The sequence below is a fragment of the Haematobia irritans genome, chromosome 3 (genome assembly GCF_050003625.1).
Source record: "Haematobia irritans isolate KBUSLIRL chromosome 3, ASM5000362v1, whole genome shotgun sequence".
Classification (NCBI taxonomy): domain Eukaryota; kingdom Metazoa; phylum Arthropoda; class Insecta; order Diptera; family Muscidae; genus Haematobia; species Haematobia irritans.
This window is the reverse complement of record NC_134399.1, coordinates 8269616-8292620: the sequence shown is the minus strand read 5'-3', so window position 1 is coordinate 8292620 and position 23005 is coordinate 8269616. Positions and strand designations below refer to the sequence as shown.

General features: G+C 33.3%; 1 protein-coding gene across 2 annotated transcripts; it reads right to left on the bottom strand.

Moving 5' to 3' along the window:
* Positions 1-636: 636 nt before the first annotated feature.
* On the bottom strand, positions 637-22604 carry Rop (Syntaxin-binding protein Rop). 2 transcript variants are annotated; one of them, XM_075302621.1, is made up of 10 exons: positions 22347-22604; positions 20709-20888; positions 20486-20641; positions 13922-14025; positions 4927-5446; positions 4673-4794; positions 4500-4613; positions 4270-4437; positions 4021-4205; positions 637-1695 (listed from the first exon to the last, which is right to left on the bottom strand). In XM_075302621.1, exons 1-10 carry the CDS (start codon positions 22372-22374, stop codon positions 1473-1475), a joined length of 1800 nt encoding a protein of 599 aa, XP_075158736.1. In that variant the 5' UTR covers positions 22375-22604; the 3' UTR covers positions 637-1472. The 2 variants fall into 2 exon arrangements, with proteins under 2 accessions (XP_075158736.1, XP_075158735.1); XM_075302620.1 differs by lacking the exon at positions 13922-14025 and adding an exon at positions 20252-20358 and having other exon boundaries at positions 22347-22602.
* Positions 22605-23005: the final 401 nt, after the last annotated feature.

The window sequence follows — 23005 nt, the reverse complement described above, 5'->3', positions numbered from 1 at the left end:
TTCCAGAAAATTGTTAATATGTTTTATTAGTAATATTAAAAAACTTTAAAGACGCCGCTTTGTATATACAAATGACGAGATTAAAAACGTAGCAAAAATGTATAATTATTTTTGCTTTTTTTCGATTATTTTTAATTTTTAAAATGAATTATAAAAATTTTTAAAGGCATTTTATAGTTGAAAATAAAAAGAATTTAAAAAAATTGTTAATATGAGGATTTTTGCAGAAAATTAACGAATTGAATTTTGCTATCGTTGTTATTTATACTATCCAGGAGATTCATTTCTTCTCTGTAGACTATGTGGCAGAGTTGTAATTTGGTTCTAAAGGCATTTTTGTTTTCTGTTTAACACCAACGAAGATAAAGATGTTTCTTCGCGAAACCTCTAATAATGCCTAATTTTTTTTATTTAGGGAATCTCCAAATTATATGATATCTCGTTATATCGCCTTGTATCTTAATTTTCACTTGGTTTGTCTGATCACATTTGTCACAGGTTTTAAAGTAACATGTGCTGTTATTTTTAGTAATCACGAAGATCATTGAAAAACCTAAAATTTTTATAAATTTTTTTATTTACTTTGTCCTTTTTTTGTTTTTTGATTTTATCTTTTTAAGAAATTCTAGGAGGATGTAACATTGTTTTCGTTTGTATTTATTTTTTCAATTTTAAAGAGAAGAGAGAGTTTATATATTTTTTTGTAGTTAGAAGTGTTATTTTGTAATAATTTATTTAGTTGTTCATTCACTTTGTTTTCAACAGATTTGAATATAGGTGATATATATGTATATAGATTTGTGTAGACTATACTAAAATACACATTTTATTTAAATACAAAAACACATTTAATTCCTTTTAATCAGATAAAGCTTAATAACATTCTAAAAACCCCAAATAGTATCGTTGAATAGGGCCCGAAAGGAAATTCAGGCAGAAATTGAGTAGATTATTTCCATAACTATTTCGAAACTTTTATGATAACTTTTGTAATGGGTTTTAAATTATTTTATGAATGAAAAATACCAACAGATTATTTTTTTATTATGCTTTAAATAATGCAATAATATAATTTTTAAATTTTTAATTTTTTGTTTTCGTTTTTCTTATATAAAAATTAGAACGAGAAAAAAAGATTATGTGATTTATGGAATCCTACTAAACGCCTTACATATTTTAAGAGGTTTTATCTTTCAATACTCATTATTTAGCTATTGCCGTTTTGTTTTTTCACTACACTTGTGTTTTCTAAACCTTAAATTTGAATATATTTAGATTGCATATATAATTATTTATATATAGATTAGTTAGTTTAAACACATCTTTTTTAAATTGTTGTTGTTGTTTTTCTTTAAACCTTATCTATAAATATTGTAATAATTTACTATTGTAATAAGTGTTAAGCATCAAATACTTCTACATTCACATACAATGGTTTGTTTTGTTTAGTTATACTGGAGGCGATAATGCATTTAGTCCTCTTTGGTAAGCGAACCCAAATCGCTTAAGAAGTTCTCTGGTGTTAGTATGTGGGAAGAGCCAATAACAACTTCCCAATTCTTTACGGCATTGGTTACTTCATAAGCACTACGCATTTCGGACATGCATACACCACCGACAATGAAGACAATAAGACGTGGGACATTCTTTACCTGGGTCTGCGTTTTGTCTTTGTGCCAATGGCCATAACGAGCACTTTAGTGGGAATATAAGAAAAAAGTCAAAGGTATCAGAAAAATAAAACAAAAATCGTTAAAAAGTCACAAATGAGAAAATCAAAAAATGTGAACTGAGGTTTGTTAATGTTAGATTAGGACCAAAAAAAAAAAAAATAGGCATTTGACTCTGGCTGTTGTAACACAGAAAAAATTGATTAAGAAAATATTTGAAACTATTTTCTGACAATTATTGTGATTTTAATGGAAAAATAGCATTTTTCATCCAATTGTCTTAGCAAGCACTAAAATTCCATTTCATGATTGCGCAATGACCTCGATGTTATATCAGACAAAAAGAAGACTTCCATCACAAAATTAATTAATCAAATTAACTTTTAATTGGAATCGTTCCAATCATGGAAATGATAAATTCAATCAATGACATAAATTAAAATAGAAACAATTGATTCAATTTTGTGATTGACTTACTTTTGTCTAAAAAATAATTAGATCAATTATTAAATTAATATTTTCGCCTGATAGTAGTAGGTTAATGCCGGTTCTAACCAAAGGAGTTCATTAAGTAAACAGTGGATTGTGAGAACATTAATTGTTTTGTTGAATTTATTTTTGATTTGTGAAATTTAATGGGATTGATGATGTAAAGTAAACAATCCTTCCATGGTTTTTTGTGTGAATTAGTTTATGGACACGACCCAACCCACTACGAACTTAAACCCATTAGAAAATCCATTAGCGGCTCTTTTGATTTAGGACCGGCATTTACCTACTACTCCTGTTATTAATCAGTCAGGTTTTTTTTTTAATTTAGTTAATTTAATTAATTAATTGGACAGATTAAATTAGGGTTGACAAAGAACAGTTACCATCGCAAATCGGTTGAAAACGGATTTTAAGGGGGATGCTGAGATCTTTAAAATTCACAAAATATAGAGGATACTTAACACGGTTGCCACCTAAGCCAAAAATAATCTATTACAATTTGAGAAAATTTTACCAAAATACTACCAAACCAAAAGAATCTTATTTTGCAAATTTTATAACAATTATATTTCTATGGAAAATTTTGTCAAAATTTTATTTCTATAGAAAGTTTTGTCAAAATTTTATTTCTGTAGAAAATTTTGTCAACATTTTATTTCTATAGAAAATTTTGTCCAAATTTTATTTCTATAGAAAATTTTGTCAAAATTTTATTTCTATAGAAAATTTTGTCAAAATTTTATTTGTATAGAAAATTTTGTCAAAATTTTATTTCTATAGAAAATTTTGTCAAAATTTTATTTCTATAGAAAATTTTGTCAAAATTTTATTTCTATAGAAAATTTTGTCAAAATTTTATTTCTATAGAAAATTTTGTCAAAATTTTATTTTTATAGAAAATTTTGTCAAAATTTTATTTCTATGGAAAATTTTGTCAAAATTTTATTTCTTTAGAAAATTTTGTCAAAATTTTATTTCTATAGAAAATTTTCTCAAAATTTTATTTCTATAGAAAATTTTGTCAAAATTTTATTTCTATAGAAAATTTTGTCAAAATCTTATTTCTATAGAAGATTTTGTCAACATTTTATTTCCATAGAAAATTTTGTCAAAATTTTACTTCTATAGAAAATTTTGTCAAAATTTTATTTCTATAGAAAATTTTGTCAAAATTTTATTTCTATAGAAAATTTTGTCAAATTTTTATTTCTATAGAAAATTTTGTCAAAATTTTATTTCTATAGAAAATTTTGTAAAAATTTTATTTCTATAGAAAATTTTTGTAAAAATTTTATTTCTATAGAAAATGTTGTCAAAATTTTATTTCTATAGAAAATTTTGTCAAAATTTTATTTCTATAGAATATTTTGTGAAAGCTTTGTCAAAATTTTATTTCTATAGAAAATTTTGTCAAAATTTTATTTCTATAGAAAATTTTGTCAAAATTTTATTTCTATAGAAAATTTTGTCAAAATCTTATTTCTATAGAATATTTTGTCAACATTTTATTTCTATAGAAAATTTTGTCAAAATTTTATTTCTATAGAAAATTTTGTTAAAATTTTATTTCTATAGAAAATTTTGTCAAAATTTTATTTCTATAGAAAATTTTGTCAAAATTTTATTTCTATAGAAAATTTTGTCAAAATTTTATTTCTATAGAAAATTTTATCAAAATGTTATTTCTATAGAAAATTTTGTCAAAATGTTATTTCTATAGAAAATTTTGTCAAAATGTTATTTCTATAGAAAATTTTGTCAAAATTTTATTTCTATAGAAAATTTTGTCAAAATTTTATTTCAATATCTGGCTTAATCCTCCAAAACAGTGGCAATTGTAACACTTTTATATACAAACCTTGTAGGAGCATGATAATTGGGATTTTGTGCTCGGCCCGTTAGGAAAGCAAAGTGACGCTGATCCAATTTATCTTCAATACAATCTTCCATGATATCTTTAACAACGGGTGTCCAACGAGACATTTGGTAGGTATGCTCTGTAATACGTTCCTTGCGGGGAACTGTGTAGACTTTTTTGCGTGACTGATAATAGAAAAATAATAATGAGAAATATGAATTACTTCACCGTATTTCATTCGTAACTTACATCAGCAATAACATTAATACCCAAGTGGCTTAAATTGCGAACCATGTCTTGATCTTTTGGTGAAAGTTGAGCATGTGTAAAGAGTTTCGTGAGATTTTCCTCAGTAATGCCATTCTTGATCATGACATACAAAGCAATGATGCGCACCTTATCGAAATTGGAAACATTCTATAAAAAAGCAGATACTATTAAAATAGCCCCGAGTATTAGAAATCTAAATGGAGACTTACAGCATCCAAAAGAATTGGTACAATATTACGCATGTGATCTTTAATCTTTTCACCTTCAGCATCGGTGCCCATAGCCAAATCTTGTTCAACACGGCATAGTTTGTCGACATAGTTCTAAAATGAAATTAAACAATCGAAATGAAATTGTTTCTGCTAGCTTGAGTTATTCAAACCTGGTAGGATTTCATGCAATCTTCAGCCAAATGCAAATGGGTGGAATATTTGGATAATTCCTTCTGATATTGAGGCATTTTTTTAATCATTTGTGATAAATCACGCATAGATGCCTTATCAGCTGTATATTTGTCAAAGATAAAAGAAATATATTAGCTTAAATTTAAAAAGTAAAATTATTTCCAATTGAGTCCAAAACTAATATTCTGGATGGGAACGAAGAAAGAGAAAGGTGTTTTGCAGGGAAACTTACTAGAAGACATTCGCTTGGAATCTGTGAATTTTTTCAAATTCTGGGTAACCTGCGTGGATACGACAGCAATATGTTGATGGCGCAATTCTACCCACAAGTCATCATTTTCATCCAACAGCACCTCCTTTTCTGGTTGATTGGGTCCGGGCGTAAAGCGGTAGACATCATTGGTGATGGGCAACAAATCGTAGGCCATAGCTTGCAGTGTTAATTCGTGCAACAAGGGCGATACGCAATCAAAACCACGATCCAAAATTAACAATTGTGAACGTGCTTTCTCCGAACCCTCGCCCATCGTTGGCTCATCAGCCTTGTACGCATCCAGTTTTTGCTGAACGACTGCAGCTAAATCGATGTTGCGATCCCAATCAGTGCGATATCGCACCATCGGATACTCGCCGAGAGTAGCACACAATGTGGCTATCTGCTCGGCAATGCGCTCGAGGTGCTTGGCGCGTATCTGGGCGAATGCCGGTGAGTACAAACACTGAAAACTGTCTGGCGAATCGAGCGAGTAGACCTAAGAGAAGCACATCATTTTTTGATTTTCATATTTTTTTTAAATATTATTTATTTTGTTTATTTTTGCAATTGTTGGAATCAATCAAAAACAAAATGCCATCATATATAGCACACACAAGTGGTAGTAGGAGTGATTAAAGTGCGGTTATTGGAGTGGGCCAAGATTGTTTTTGGATTTTATTTGATTTTAGGGTTATTTTATTTTTTGATAATTTTGATTGCGGTGCAGTTTGTTGTTGTTGAAGAGTAGTAGTAGTAGTAGAGATTAGTAGATACGAATAGTTGAGAGTAGAGGAAAATATAGAAAAACGTGCGATATGGTTGGTGGTAATTGGTGTGGTACAGAAAAAGAAACAAAGATTTTGGTACAGGAAAAAAACAACAAAAAAAGTATATTAATATTTTTTTTACAGACAATCTCAATATCAATTAATATCAGATTAGTTATATTCAAGTTAACTTATATACTAAGAATATAAAAAAGTATAATTTTAGAATTTCATACAATTTTTGAAAAGTCTTACAACATTCCAATTCATGAGATTGTGGAAAGCGTAAAACAAACACAGCTTTACAAAACTATCTACCGTATTATTAAATTTATATTTCATATAAAACCAATAATGTATGTGAAATAAATGCTTAAAATAAAAATCAAATCTATTAATTAAATGGGAGAAATTGCAACACAACTCAACGAGTACATGGAATGAAAATATTATTTGGGTCATAACAATAATAATCAAACTATTTTCCTATTGCATTTGAACACATTCAAGATATGTTGATGCTACCAACATCCCACGTAATAAGCAAAATATTTTAAGGAAATATTTCTATTGTTTCAAATTGATGAATAATTGGAAGCACTATACGACTGACTATCCCCCTATTCCTTGCCTACCAACTTCAATGGTATAGCCAACACAATTGTTGTGACCAACAACTTGAGACTTGGACGCAGTTGATGACATGTTTGATTGTATTTGAAAAATGTTTAATTAAAACCATAATTGATTCCATTAAAGTTTTAATTACATTTCAATTACAAAAATTTTCAGTGTATGCGGCGAATTATGGCTTCTCATTCGCAGGTATATCAATAGAGTGGACCTGTTTTTCGTTTTGTAACAATAGTCGGTTTTGAAACCCCATTTAAGAATGTGACATGTGGCTCCTTTTGCCCAAAGTACTGTGCTTCCCATAAATTTTTTTCTGCCTTGGTTTATCTCCTTTCTTGTTACTTTTCTGTGTGTTTCAAAAGCTTCTCTAAGTGGTTTCCGATATAGCGTAGCCATACCGGAAATAACCTACCAAGATCAGTCATTGCTATATCATAAATATTATTCCAATACTGGAATACACGTTAGATTATTTCAGATCTTCCAAACATATGTTACGCGTAAGTTCCGTATCAGGAACTGAATTTGAAAATCAGCTAGAGATTCATTGATTCAGTTTCTGATGGTGGAATGAAGCTACATCAGTTTCAAATTAGATGTTTATAACACCAAGACCAAATGTTAGGAAAGCTGATTGGAATAAGTATAGGGAATCGTTCCATATGTGCATGATATCGAACACACAGTGGAGAGGATTACTAAGGCCTTCAACATCTCACTGAAAGCTGCATGCCCTAGGGGGAAGCCAAGGAGGAAAAATCGACCACCATGGTGGCCTACGGAGTTAAGTAATATGATGAAATCCTGCAAGAAGCTCTTTAACGAAGCAAAGTTCACCAGAGCTCCTGAGGTTTGGAACGCTTACAAGAAGAATCTGAGAGAATACAAGGGATAACTGGGAAAGGCTCAGCATAAATCTTGGAATGATTATTGTAGCAGTATTGAGAATACGTCCGAGGCTTCCAGACTACGGAAGGTACTTGCATCAACTAACTCCGCTCCAGGTTTCATTAAAACATCGGAGGGCAATTGGACAACGTCCAGTGAGGAGACGCTGGATGTACTATAGGACCCACATTTTCCTGAGAATCAGACGGTTGAACCATGTTCTGGCGGTGCCACGGTAGCTCAGCGGACATTTCCTATCGAAATTGTATCGGAATCTAGAATAAAATAGGCTTTAAATAGTTTTGGACCATTCAAATCCCCCGGACCTGATGGAATTACTCCGGCGGAGTTACAAGCAGTGACTGCCAGAATCATCCCCTGATTGTCGGCGATATATATAGGATGTATAAACTTAGCGTATATCCCAGGAATGTGGAGGGAAACAAAAGTCGTTTTCATACCTATAGCGGGAAAAGCCTGTCAATGGAGTGCCAAGGATTTCCGACCAATCAGCTTATCCTCATTCCTACGTAAGACTTTGGAGAGGATGATAGATATTTATCTCAGAACTAGCGTCGATTCAAGTTTGCTCTCGAAACGACAGCATGCATACTCGAAGGGCAGGTCTACTGAGACCGCATTACATGAACTAGTCAGCTTTATTGAAAGCTCACAATCTGTCAAAGACTACACAATCGTGGCGTTCAATAACATCCATCCGAGCTCGATATTAAATGGATTGACAACTCTGCATGTTGATCCAGGTGTACTTAGGCTGCTAGACGAACTACAAATGAGAAGACGTATTTCGGCCACACTAGGACAAGCAAACATACAAAGGTATGTGAACAGAGGCACTCCCCAAGGAGGAGTTCTATCACCTCTTCTTTGAAATGTTGCTATAAACAACCTTCTAGTTTCCCTAGAAAAAGAAAGGATAAAAGTGGTGGCATACGCAGATGATGTGGCGCTAGCAGTCAGGGGAAAATTCCCATCCACAATCAGAGATATTATACAGAGAGCTCTCCGGATGACTGAGAAATGGGCGAAGGACAATGGTCTTGGGGTAAATCCTGCAAAAACAGAACTAGTCATGTATTGCAAGGATCGCAAAACTCCCACGGTTAGGCCCATTTCCTTAGGGGGCTTTGAAATCCCCTTTGGTGAGTGTGCAAAATACCTTGGCGTTATTTTGGACAGGAAGATGAACTTTAAGCTTAATATTGAAGAAAGGGCGAAGAAAGAAACGTAAGCTTTGTACTCGTGCAAAAAGGCAATAGGAAAAAAGTGGGGACTAAAACCGACATGATATCACTATACACGACAGTGGTTAGGCCTTTAATACTATATGGTGTTGTAGTCTGGTGGCCGGCATTTCACCAGCCAGGTCGGAAAAAAGTTACGGTCACAGTTCGGTCCTCAAAATAATACCAGATGTACCTAACGTAGTGGATTATTCTTTGGCGAGACCACTTTTCGACAAAAAGTTTGAAACTCTAATTCCCAACAGTGAGGCGTGGTGCACACAGGCCCCGGAGAATAAACGATATATAGATTTCTACACTGATGGCTCCAAATTGGATGGACAAGTGGGTTTCGGAGTATATTCTAAAGATCTGGAACTTCGAATAGCGAAAAGATTACCTAATCACTGTAGTGTTTTTCAGGATGAAATATTAGCAATAAAATAGGTGGCGAATTGGCTGAGAAGTAATATTCCAAAAATTGTTGGCATTAATATATACTCAGCTAGTCAACCTGCAATAAAATCCTTGGACTCTGTGTTCCTTAACTCGAAAAAGGTCATCGACTGCTGCAAATCTCTCAATGAGATGGCTGAGCGGCACAATATTCACTTAATATGGGTGCTTGGTCATACCGGGGAACTGCGAAGCGGATGAGTTGGTAAGGCTAGGGACTACCTTACATATTCCACGGGGAAGTAGAATCTGTTGGTATGCCCCTATCTACCTGCAAGCTCATATTGCGTGTGAAGGCTGTTATGATGGCAAATGTTCGATGGGAGAATTGCAAGAGTTGTAACGACTCCAAGCATATATGGCCCCATTTAAACTTAAATCGCACACTATATATGCTAGTGTTCTCGAGACGTCAGATATCACTCCTGATAACTGCTATAACGATAACGGGTCGCTGCCTGATAGGCGATTTTGCAAAAACTATTGACGCGAAGTATAATGACTCTTGTGTGAGCTGTCATGATGCGGAGGAAAAGGAATCAATTAAACACCTCTTGTGTGAGTGTCCTGCATTTTGTGGAAGGCGTAAGTAAATATTAGGGGCATATAGCTTTAGATTGCTGGCGGACCTGGAAAACGTTAACTTAAGCTAATGTTTTTGGAACAATCTGGTTGGTTCAACAGAAGAAAATAATCGAGAAGGTTCAGCGGTTAAAACTAGAAGTGCCCATATGTAATAGGTACTTTTAGTTAATGTGGTATCATAATGGACTGAATAGCCAAAGTGAGCCTGAATCTTAATCGGGTTGCCACTTTAACCACTTTAAGTGTGTAAATATAACCATAGCGATAGGCGGTAGGCGAACACTTATTTACGTGTATTTCTTATGGGAAGTCCAAAATCCGCGACGGAATACCGTGACGGCTAGCGGCGTGTCGCTAAATTAAAACTTATTCTAACTCCTTGACGATAACTGGTATAGTGTTGCCATCGCTTATCAATTTTTTTAACTCACCACTAGGAATTTCTGTTGCCTGGACACGTGTAGATTATTTTTTCTTGAAATAACTCAACAACCTACCGCCTATCGCTATGGTTATATTTGCACACTAAGGCTGTAGTCGAGTCGAACTTTTGTATTTTTTGAAAATCGATTCAAGTCGATTAATTGACTTTATTAGTTTTCTTTTGATTCGACATTTATCATAATATAATGAAATATTTTATAAAGCTCGATGTCTGTATGTTGTTACTATAGACTTTTAAAGTTGGTCAAAATCGACTAACCAAAATCGATTAATCGAATTCAAAAATCTACAGCAGGTTTTTGGCCATTCATTTGGTTTCAGAGTCTATGATAACTAGATTCCAAAGTTAAGTCAATTGGCATGAAAACTCGAAGTTCTCAATGCTCAGGAAACCACATCAAATGATTGGATTTTAATTGTTTTTAGATCCCAAAGAATTCAAATCTTTAAGAAGGATCTATAATAATCTTGTAGAGAAATCTATAAAAAAAAACTGCTTAGGGTGCATATCTAAATATCCTTAATTGGTTAATAGCAATTATTTGTAAATTTATATTAAATTTATTGTTATGGCTTAAGAAATACATATGTAATAAAATGTTGTTACTGTTGTTAAAGCTGTGTTTGTTATACATGAAATTATACAACAGGCACACTAAACTAAAACCAACAGCCACAAATGTAAAAGGCTAATAAAGATATATGAATTGCACAGTGATAAATCTTTTGTAGCAAAATTAAACAGAATAAAGCATATTATTTTTCACTTGATTATTCGGATTTCAATTTTCAACGCAATGACGATAACATTAGATTTCTGAAAAAATATTTTGGGGCATTTCGTTTTTGTTCCTCTGTAAAAGGAAGAAAGAAAAATCCACAAAACGATTTAGAACTTGCCAAATTCCTCTTAGATTATATATGAAATTTATATTTTGATTGTAATCACATTGATCGAGTACTGCGACGATTCACACCTACTTATGAAGTAAAAAATAACAAGGAACTATTGGGACAATTATGCATAAATAATGCTGATTTATAACAGGTTGGCTGATAAGTCCCCGGTCTGACACATAGATGGCGTCGCTAGTATTAAATGCATATTATTTTTATATAGTACAAACCTTCAAATGATTCGTGTCAAAATTTGACGTCTGTAAGTCAATTAGTTTGTGAGATAGAGCGTCTTTTGTGAAGCAACTTTTGTTATTGTGAAAAAATGGGAAAAAGAAATTTCGTGTTTTGATAAAATACTGTTTTCTGAAGGAAAAAAATACGGTGGAAGCAAAAACTTGGCTTGATAATGAGTTTCCGGACTCTGCCCCAGGGAAATCAACAATAATTGTATGCAAAATTCGAGCATGGTGAAATGAGCACGGAGGACGGTGAACGCAGTGGACGCCCGAAAGAGGTGTTTACCGACGAAAACATCAAAAAAATCCACAAAATGATTTTGAATGACCGTATAATGAAGTTGATCGAGATAGCAGAGGCCTTAAAGATATCAAAGAAACGTGTTGATCATATCATTCATCAATATTTGGATATGCGGAAGCTCTGTGCAAAATGGGTGCCGCGCGAGCTCACATTTGACCACAAACAACAACGTGTTGATGATTCTGAGCGGTGTTTGCAGCTGTTAACTCGTAATACACCCGAGTTTTTCCATCGATATGTGACAATGAATGAAACATGGCTCCATCACTACACTCCTGAGTCCAATCGACAGTCGGCTGAGTGGACAGCGACCGGTGAACCGTCTCCGAAGCGTGGAAAGACTCAAAAGTCCGCTGGCAAAGTAATGGTCTCTGTTTTTTTGGGACGCGCATGGAATAATTTTTATCGATTATCTTGAGAAGGGAAAACCCATCAACAGTGACTATTATATGGCGTTATTGGAGCGTTTGAAGGTCGAAATCGCGGCAAAACGGTCCCATATGAAGAAGAAAAAAGTGTTGTTCCACCAAGACAACGCATCGTGCCACAAGTCATTGAGAACGATGGCAAAAATTCATGAATTGGGCTTCGAATTGCTTCCCCACCCACGTATTCTCCAGATCTGGCCCCCAGCGACTTTTTCTTGTTCTCAGACCTCAAAATGATGCTCACAGGGAAAAAATTTGGCTGCAATGAAGAGGTGATCGCCGAAACTGAAAAATCGGAGGAGTACTACCAAAATGGTATCAACAAATTGGAAGGTCGTTATAATCGTTGTATCGCTCTTGAAGGGAACTATGTTGAATAATAAAAACGAATTTTGACAAAAAAAAATGTGTTTTTATTTGTTAGACCGGGGACTTATCAGCCAACCTATTAGATTGATCGTCTGTAATTATTCATTGAATTATATTTTCAATTATTTTGTACATCAAAATGCAATCAATCGAATAAAGATTAACCGATACCCTATTTTTCCATAGTGTAAACGTTAATCACTTACATTTCAAATAATTTTAGAAATTTCCAAAACTAATTTGCTACTAATTTATCATTGTGCTTATGTGGAAATTTTAAATTTATATAATATTATAATAATTTAAATTATTTATGTACATAATAGATATATAGAACATGATTATGTGGCATATAAAAATGTATTATAAGCAAGCAAATTTCTAGTGGAATGTGTTTTATAAATAAGTTTTTTTTTTTAATTTTTTAGGTATATTGTTAGTGATTTAAAATATGAACATTTTTTTTTGTCATTATGCCCGAGAGTTATATGTCAAATTACATAAACGATTACAAATCAATGTATAATTATATGAGTATCATATAAGGTACTCAGAATATATACTAAATTTTAAAAACTCTTTTTAAAAAGGTTATTTAGGCCAATGTCAAAGAGTTTATACATTCATTTGTAATTCAAAAGGATATACTGGTTATAGGGTTTAGGGTTATAGGGGTAATTGTAATGTAAATGGGTCTATGTAATTTGGCATATATTTGTCTATTCGTGTAAATATAAAAAAAAAATGATTTTTTTTATATTGAGATTTGGAAGTTATATAGGCAGATGACGATTTGTTTATCTGTATATAACCATACACATTAAATTGAACACTACAAAACAAGTAAAACAAAACTTTAGGAGATTGGTGGTGGTTGGAGGGGCATTAAGCCACCCATTTTTTTTAAATCGAAAATTATTATTTCAATATTTTTTATTTTAGTTCTGGAAACACTTTGTATAAGAAAAAAAGAACTCCAAGGGAACTGTTATAGAAATCTATAATATATTCGAATGAATCGATGGAATTGAAGAAATATTTTTATTTCAAAATGCATGGTTAAATACTTCGTTTTTGGTATAACCAATAACAAAAAATTGTGTTTTCGTTTTCCATATTTGGATTGCGGAAAAGTTATATTGGATTTGTTGGTAATTTTTTTGTCTTGTGTTTGAAAATTCTTTTGTTAAGTTCTTAAAGTGGTAAGCATATATGTTTGAAAATATCGTAGAAATTATATATGGAAGACCATAGCTGGTAACAAATCCTTTTTTCAGTTTTCTCTTTTTTTTTTAATTTTTTTTACTTGAAGAACATACACACACATACATATATTTCGAACGTAAAGTGTATATAAATTACAACATTTAGCAAGAAGAGATTTAAAAAAAAAATATGTATATAGACAACATCAAGAGAAATTAGGACAAAAAAACAAACAAGTGTTAGTTTTGTTTTTGTTTCCTTTCTGTTTTTTTGATATGCTGAACATTTTTATAGTAGAGTACGAGTAGTAGTAGTAGTAGTTGTTGTTATAGTACGATACAATAGTAGACACAAACATTTACAAGAAATTACACGACTAATAGTGGAAAAAGAGTTTGGAGTGTTTCTTTCGGGTAAATTAAGTAATAGTAGTAGTAGTAATTGTAGATTTGTTCTGGTAGTTTGTGGATATTTGAAAATGTCTTTTTTTTAATTTTGTAAAATTTCGCACCTGGCATTCATATGGTAGAAATGCGATATTTATCTCCTTTAGAGTTTTGATCTTTCTTGCAGCGCACGATTTACACAAATCGTTAAATAATTCCTCCGGGCAGACTATAAATACATTATCGTATATAATATAATAATAATAAATTTTCAAAAAAAAAAAAAAACAAAATGAAGTGCATAAATTTCAACAAAACAAAATTAAAATATATTGAAAATGTTAAGCCTTGGGTTTATAGCTGGCTTAATTCATATAAAAATATTGCTACAAAGATCTTTGTAAATATATTGCGTTCATTAAAAAACAAAATAAAACTAGAAAACGAACTTAGTCTAAAATTCTAGAATTTCATATTGTTGGAGCTAAAGGAAAAATTAGGAAATCGTTGTGAAACATCTTACCCAATGTATTGTAAGTTTTAAATATTTTATTATTAAAGTTTTCTTTATAAATAATCAAACACAAAATAACAATTCAACTAAAGAATTTAATATGCATTTTTTTGTATTGAAATTTTATTTATCCGAAAATTTAAAAAAGAAAATAGGCGTAATTTAAAAAGAATATTATTAAATGATTTGATATATTTGGATACGACATAACAGCAGCTGACCGAAATGTTACCAAGCTAAAACTGATATATATTTTTATTGTCAGTTCTCAGCATTTGCTTCTGAGATTGTTTAAAAACAAGATTATTTTTTATGGAAATTTTGCTTTAAAAATCGCCACCGTCTATAGTTGGCAAGCTCAAAAATATTTTTTCAAATATTTTTTTTCAATTAAAATTTTAATTCAATTTAAAAAATATCCAATTAATCTGTAAGCCAAAAAATAAGTGAATCACAAAAATCAGTGGGACCAATTAAAATTTTAATTGGATCAATTAATATATTAATTAACGTTGGTGATAGATACTAAAATTTCCGTAAATTAAACAGTTTCAATTGAAATTGATCCAATAAAATCAATTAAATTCGTAACGAAATTTCCGTAATTTCAATTGAAATTGATCCAATAAAATCAATTAAATTCATAACAATTTTTTCTGAGTGTATCCTCCTATGCCTTCGGGAAGTAAAACTCAAATTTCAAAGATATATAAGCCATAGTGGTAATCACATTTCTCAAAATCTGAATGAATGCAATGGACATTGAAAAACAGGCTCAAGACCTTAATAAAATTTTAAAATTTTCAAAAGACGGACATCCTAAATAAAAGCAAACATTTTTAGACCCAAACAAGTAAGGAAAATCTAAAGTCGGGCGGTGCCGACTATATTATACCCTGCACCACTTTGTAGATCCAAATTTTCGATACCATATCACATCCGTCAAATGTGTTGGGGGCTATATATAAAGATTTGTCCCAAATACGTACATTTAAATATCACTCGATCTGGAAGAATTTGAATTCTACAAAATCTATAGACTCAAAATTTAAGTCAGCTAATGCACTAGGTCGGAACACAATGTTAGTAAAAAAATATGGGAAACGTTTAAATCTGAAGCAATTTTAAGGAAACTTCACAAAAGTTTATTTATGATTTATCGCTCGATAAATATGTATTAGAAGTTTAGGAAAATTAGAGTCATTTTTACAACTTTTCGACTAAGCAGTGGCGATTTTACAAGGAAAATTTTGGTATTTTTGTCGAAATCAGAAAAACATATATATGGGAGATATATCTAAATCTGAACCGATTTCAACCAAATTTGGCACGCATAGCTACAATGCTATTTCTACTCCCTGTGCAAAATTTCAACTAAATCGGAGCAAAAAATTGGCCTCTGTGGTCATATGAGTGTAAATCGGGCGAAAGCTATATATGGGAGCTATATCTAAATCTGAACCGATTTCAACAAAATTTGGCACGCATAGCTACAGTGCTAATTCTACTCCCTCTGCAAAATTTCAACCAAATTGGGGTAAAACTCTGGCTTCTGGGACCGTATTAGTCCATATCGGGCGAAAGATATATATGGGAGCTATATCTAAATCTGAACCGATTTCAATAAAATTTGGCATACTTGACTATAGTACTAATTGTTCTTCTTGTGCAAAATTTTAAGTAAATTAGGGTAAAACTCTGGCTTCTGGGGCCATATAAGTCCATATCGGGCGAAATATATATATATGGGAGCAATATCTAAATCTGAACCGATTTCTTCCAAAATCAATAGGGATCTATTCTGAGCCAAAACACATACTTGTGCCAAATTTGAAGTTGATTGGACTAAAACTGCGACCTAGACTTTGATTACAAAAATGTGTTCACGGACAGACGGACATCGCTATATCGACTCAGGAGCCCACCCTTAGCATTTTTGCCAAAGACACCATGTGTCTATCTCGTCTCCTTCTGGGTGTTGCAAAAATATGCACTAACTTATAATACCCTGTTCCACAGTGTGGAGCAGGGTATAAAAAGCAAAGGAGTTGCAACGCTTGCACGAGCATGAGGTTCCGTAACAAGAAAGATTTTTCAATTAAGAAATATGCCAACTTCCACTATGGTTGTGCTTACTTAACCCATTCGAACAGAAGTAATTTTATTTTTATACCCACCACCATAGATACATTCTTGATCAGAGAGAAATTCCAAAACTGTCTGTCAGTCTGTCTGTCTATTGTAATCACGCAACAGCCTTCAATAATGGCGCTATCGTCCTGAAATTTGGCAAAGATTCGTCTTTTGTTTGCAGGTAGGCCAAGTTCGAAGATGGGCTATATCGGTCCAAGTTTTGATATAGTCCCCATATAAACCGACCTCCCGATTTGGGGTCTTGGGCTTATAAAAACTGTAGTTTATATCCAATTTGTCTGAAATTGGAAATCTAGAGGTATTTTAGGACCATCAAAAAGTGTACCGAAAATGGTGCCTATCGGTCCATGTTTTGGTATAGCCCGCATATGGACCGATTTCCCGATTTTGCTTCTTGGGCGTCTAGAAAGTGTATTATCTATCCGATTTGGCTAAAATTGGAAATTTAGAGGTATTATAGGACTATAAAGAGGTGTGCCCCAAATGGGGTGTATCGATCCATGTTTTGATATAGCCCCCATATAGATCGATCTCCCAATTTTACTTCTTGGGCTTCTAGAATCCGTAGTCTTAATCCAATTTACCTGAAATTTGAAATCTAGAGGTACTCTAGGGCCCTAAGGACGTGTGCCGAAAATGGTGAGAACCGGTCCATGTTTTGATATAGCCACCATATAGACTGATCTCCCGATTTTAATTCTAGGTCTTCTAGAATCCGTAATTTTACCCAATTTACCTCAAATCGGAAATCTAGAGGTATTCTAGGACCTTAAAGAGGTGTGACGAAAATGGTGGGTATCGGTATAGCCCCCATATAGACCGATCTTCCGATTTTACTTCATCCGTAGTTTTTATCCAAATTGCATAAAATTGGAAATCTAGAGGTATTCTAGGACCATAAAGAGGTGTGCCGAATATATTGAGTATCGGTACAGTTTTTGATATAGCCCCCTTATAAACCGGCCCTCCGATTTGGGGTCTAGATTCTAGAAGTAAAGGGTGATTCTTTTGAGGTTAGGATTTTCATGCATTAGTATTTGACAGATCACGTGGGATTTCAGACATGGTGTCAAAGAGAAAGATGCTCAGTATGCTTTGACATTTCATCATGAATAGCCGAACGATCTGCCACAACGTCGAATTTTCAGTGAATGGGCCCTAGAAAAGTTGGCAGAAAATCCGCTTTTTTATCGACAAATTTTGTTCAGCGATGAGGCTCATTTCTGGTTGAATGGCTACGTAAATAAGCAAAATTGCCGCATTTGGAGTGAAGAGCAACCAGAAGCCGTTCAAGAACTGCCCATGCATCCCGAAAAATGCACTGTTTGGTGTGGTTTGTACGCTGGTGGAATCATTGGACCGTATTTTTTCAAAGATGCTGTTGGACGCAACGTTACGGTGAATGGCGATCGCTATCGTTCGATGCTAACAAACTTTTTGTTGCCAAAAATGGAAAAACTGAACTTGGTTGACATGTGGTTTCAACAAGATGGCGCTACATGCCACACAGCTCGCGATTCTATGGCCATTTTGAGGGAAAACTTCGGAGAACAATTCATCTCAAGAAATGGACCGGTAAGTTGGCCACCAAGATCATGCGATTTGACGCCTTTAGACTATTTTTTGTGGGGCTACGTCAAGTCTAAAGTCTACAGAAATAAGCCAGCAACTATTCCAGCTTTGGAAGACAACATTTCCGAAGAAATTCGGGCTATTCCGGCCGAAATGCTCGAAAAAGTTGCCCAAAATTGGACTTTCCGAATGGACCACCTAAGACGCAGCCGCGGTCAACATTTAAATGAAATTATCTTCAAAAAGTAAATGTCATGGACCAATCTAACGTTTCAAATAAAGAACCGATGAGATTTTGCAAATTTTATGCGTTTTTTTTTAAAAAAAAGTTATCAAGCTCTTAACAAATCACCCTTTACAATTAAATGTGCTGAATACTGTGTGCATCCTTCCATGTTTTGGTATAGCCCCCATTACACCGAACTTCCGATTTACCTCCTAGGGTTTCTAGAAATTGTAGTTTTTATCCGATTTGCCGCAAATTGAAAATATACTGGCATTTTAGACCCATAACAAAGTGTATATGATTTAGTTTTATCGCTCCATTTGGTAAGGCCTCCATATAGACCGATTTCACTTATTGAGGGTATAGAAGGCGCACTGATCTGCATGGGAAAATATCTGTCATCAAACCTCCCCTGAAATTTTCAAAGGAAACTATTATATTTGATTCATGGTGGTGGGTATTTAAGACTCCCGGCCGAAAATCCTACTGTATATGCTTGTTTTATTTTATTTTTAGTCATTCAAATACAGTAATATAAAACCAATAGAAACCTATAAATTTTATAAATTTTTCCAACTCAATTGATGGTAATGGCGGTAATGGCGACTGTGACCATTTCATTGAATCTGGCATAAAGTGTCCGAAAACCCGGGGATTTTGAAAGTCGTTTTTAAACAACCGAGCTTTTTTCCCAAAACGGTGAATGGTATTTTTTGAAACAAATAACCGACATAACCGGTTCAAACGGTTTTCATAAAAACACGTAGTTTTGAAATGAAAATCTAATTTTATTGCCACAAAGGTGGTTGTTGAGACTTGGAAACACCGGATCTACCGGTCCACCGAGAATGGGATTTTCACGAAAACCGATAATCGGTTTTTATCCTCCAGTTTTGATCACTCTAATCTGGCGTTAAAATAAATGCTGCTTATTATCGGAAAGACATACTGGAAGCTGTTTTAGGGGCTTGTCAAAAACCATGGACGTACCACCAAGTCTCGGTACCGTTGCATAAAGCATGTGTAAGTCAAAAATTACTACAAAAAAATCATATGCTGTACTTGAGTCTGCCGAAATCATAAGAAAAATTTAATTAGAAAGCAAGGGGAAAGATTAAAGAACAAAGCAACATAATGTGGCGGTATTGAATGAAGTTTAATGAGTCCGAAAATTAGAAGACATTCATAAATTTTTGCTTTTTAAATCAAAAAAAAATATTTTCAAAATTTAAATTTAAAAAAAAAAAATATTATTTAAATTGGTAACATTTCGTGTCGGCTAACTTGAATATTTCGAAAGTAACAGATACGTTTGGAAATAAATCTAAATCTGAACCTAATTCTACCAAACTAAAGAGAGATTCACATGGAATTTGAACCTGTTGTAATAAGTCGACTAGATACAACTATGACCGAATCTTTAATCAGGAAGATCGGGACCAATAGGATTATACGGAAATATTTAAATTAAAACAAACTAGTTCTTTCAAGAAGCATCTGCTATATAATAGGAATATTTCCAAAACCAGAATACGATGTATTTATATTTCACATGGCAAGAATGCATTATCGTTTTGAAGAAATATTTTTGGAAGAGATCCAAATAAAAAATATAGCTTATCCCTAAACATTTACACCCCATATTGAGGACAACAATAAAACATAACCCTCTTATAATGAAATGACATAACATTTTAGACAAAAACAATGAAATTTGAACACAACATTATTATTCGAAGCGGTTATTAGTTTGCCAATAAGCAGGTTAGATAGTGTTAGGCCAATTGTGGCTTATTTTCATTTCCATTTGCTGGTAGAAAAACAAATGGTTACACAGACACATAAACTTCAACGGGGGACATATGAATTTTAAATGATTTTGGTTATTCGCATGGGAGGAATCAAAGAAACATATATAGAATATATCAAAGGGTTGTTATAGTTTTTGGCAAATGTTCAATTGAATTGAAGATAGATTTTTGTATATACCTGACTCTCAAGGGCTAAAAATGCAATATTGATCTCTCTGAAACATGTTATGTGATTGACTAAGGGTTTTGCGGCTTTAATCATTTCGAATATATGGTCGGGTACAGCTAAACCAAAACAAAAATTATAAAATTAAAAAAATAAATAAATAAAAATTATAAAAATAAAAACAAAATCATAAGTCAAACCAAAAAGATTTCTTTCATCTTCCGAAATGCCTACTGACAAACTTACCCTCAGTGAAGAACACATGGGCATAACGATACATGGGACGAGCTGGATTCTCAAAATCGCGTATTAATCCAGCCACAGAATCTTGGGATGGTGTAATCAAGTAAATAGCATCCATAGAGGGTAAAGGTTCCCGTTTCTTATTGATATCCTCCACCACTGTAGACAAAACATAACGAATTGGTTACTAAATTAATATCGGTAATAAAGACTACGTGATGCTTACATGTAATGCCTTCAGCACTTATTTCATGCATTTTGGTACAGGCTGATACCATTCGCATGCCCAATTTATCGACAACCAGCACACGCCAGTCCATATTAGCCTTGGAAGCGGCTGCAGCGGCTGCTGTACCTCCTTTTTTGGGAGGTGGCGGTTTGTATTTAACCACCTCGTTCATAATTTCTGAAAAGAAAACGAAATAAGGATCAATATATGTATTTGGAAGCTACAGTCTCAGGCAAAAAAAGGGTATAAGAAATTTAATAATTTAAAATAAGTTAAAAACAGCACCCTTTGACCCTCCTATGACTGGTAAGGTCTCTGTGGATGTTTTTGCTTTTTATTATTATTTTACCTATTCCCAAAAATGATAGTTTATGACATATTGTACCAATTGATAAACCATCATATTTGAGATCATATAAAAAAACAGCTTTATGCATGAATAAAGGTCCAAAAACGTCCACAGGGATCTTATCACCCATCGGATGATTAAAATGGCGATGATCCGATATTTTTGTCGCAAATATAGTTCCTAAAACCCATCTGACTACCTTAGGTTACATTCATAATCCCACTTTAATTAAAATTAACCCATAGAGCGTCCACTGTAAATTAAGACCTTCCCATGCAATGACGAGATTAATTCATTATTAATACCAACCTGCATCATAACCAGCTTAAATGATTCGAAATCTTATTTTTATCTTTACATTCTCTAAATAAAAGTATACAATTATGAGCAAACGTAGAGGTAGTCATCTGATAGAAAGAAAAAATCGTATATAAAAAACCTCGTTTGGTCATGACTCAGCCAGCTTGTTAGCAAAACAAACAACACGCATCCACCAACAACCGGAGAATGAAGAGACCAAAATAAAATGCATACATAACATATGTTAAGTGACCAACGAACAAACATAGATTTCCAAAGATTCCTCCAGAATGGTCAACCACTCCTGGCAAACTTAATAAACCGTAACATCGAATGTAGGGGAATTTGTAAACAATAACAAAGTAGTGAAAATTCGTTTCAATGGAGAGCAAACACATCAAAGTGACATCACTTGACAATTCAATTTGAAATTTCTCTCTCATTCCCATTGTGGGAGGATTGGAAATTTGGGAGGCTTATATTCCACTCAAAGGATGTCCTAACATTCCGAAATTGACAAAATTTTGCAACTCACAGTGACTGCTTCGTTGACATTTTCGCATTTGCGCACTGGCAAAGGCGAAGGAACATAATTTTCAGTATCCAGTAGAGAAAAACATACCAATCCTTATGGGTATGGGGTAGGAAAGGTAAAAAAATACTGGAACAGGCAAGATGAGGCTTTCAAAAAGGTCAATTCGGGGGGCGTTCACGGTACACCAATACACAACTTACATGAAAACCGAGAAAAATCGATAGACCGATAGTAGTGCGAAAAAGCTGGAAAATTCATTCACTATATTTAATTAAAGTATTTCTTATGCAAAAAAACATTGAAGCCAATGCTTTTATTTGTCCCACATTCCATAGAATATTTTTATCACTTTTCAAGGTGGAGTCTTTGGGTTAGTCAGCTCCATAAGTAAGAAATTAGCATAGATAATTCTTTAGCTCATTTTGTTAGACATTTGATTTGTTTTACTTACTTTGTCCAACCAACATTTTCAAAGCCATTTTTGCTGTATTTTCTTAGTTTTTTCGTTTCTTGGTTCAAAGTTTCTTCGATTTTTCTGATATTTTTTTACGATCTGGATATACTAAAACTGTTCCGTCACACAAAAAATTATGAACCCCGTCGTTTTGTTTTCCACAGGCCTAGTATCTATTGATCTCTACTATTCGCGCTTCGTCGTATATTTTCTCCAAAAATCCCCACATAACTGACGAGCACAGTGAGCATGAATAGTATTTGGAGCTTTGTTGTGGGTGGGGGTATGGAACGTATAAAAACCATAGAATAACTCTGTGTTGGAGCGTTTCTAAATATGGTGTAACCATTGGCTATAGCAAAATTTTAATGCGCCCTTTAGACTTGCAGATGGATTGAATAAATGAGTCCTTCAGAGATTTTCAAAAAGGTGATCTATGCGTCTTACAGACTATAAGATTTTCCGGACGGAATGTCGGTGTATGTAAAGAATCTTACAGTGTGTCCAATCGATACGACAATTCGTTATGTTATATGTGTAATCGATCCCATAAGCATGAAGCAGTATCGATTATGCCTTCGAACTTAACTTATAATGTGGTCAATATATGGGATATGTTCGACACGACCACTGTCGTCCGGATAAACTTATAGTCT

What these genes read in the sequence shown, in the direction of transcription:
- Rop (XM_075302620.1), bottom strand. Translation starts at nt 22,374, where the DNA reads ATGGCTTTGAAAATGTTGGTTGGACAAA. An exon ending in AAGTGCTGAAGGCATTACAT is followed by an intron (nt 20,642 to 20,708) that starts GTAAGCATCACG and finishes TTTTGTCTACAG; the next exon opens with TGGTGGAGGATATCAATAAG. An exon ending in TTTTAGCCCTTGAGAGTCAG is followed by an intron (nt 5,447 to 20,251) that starts GTATATACAAAA and finishes TGCTTCTCTTAG; the next exon opens with GTCTACTCGCTCGATTCGCC.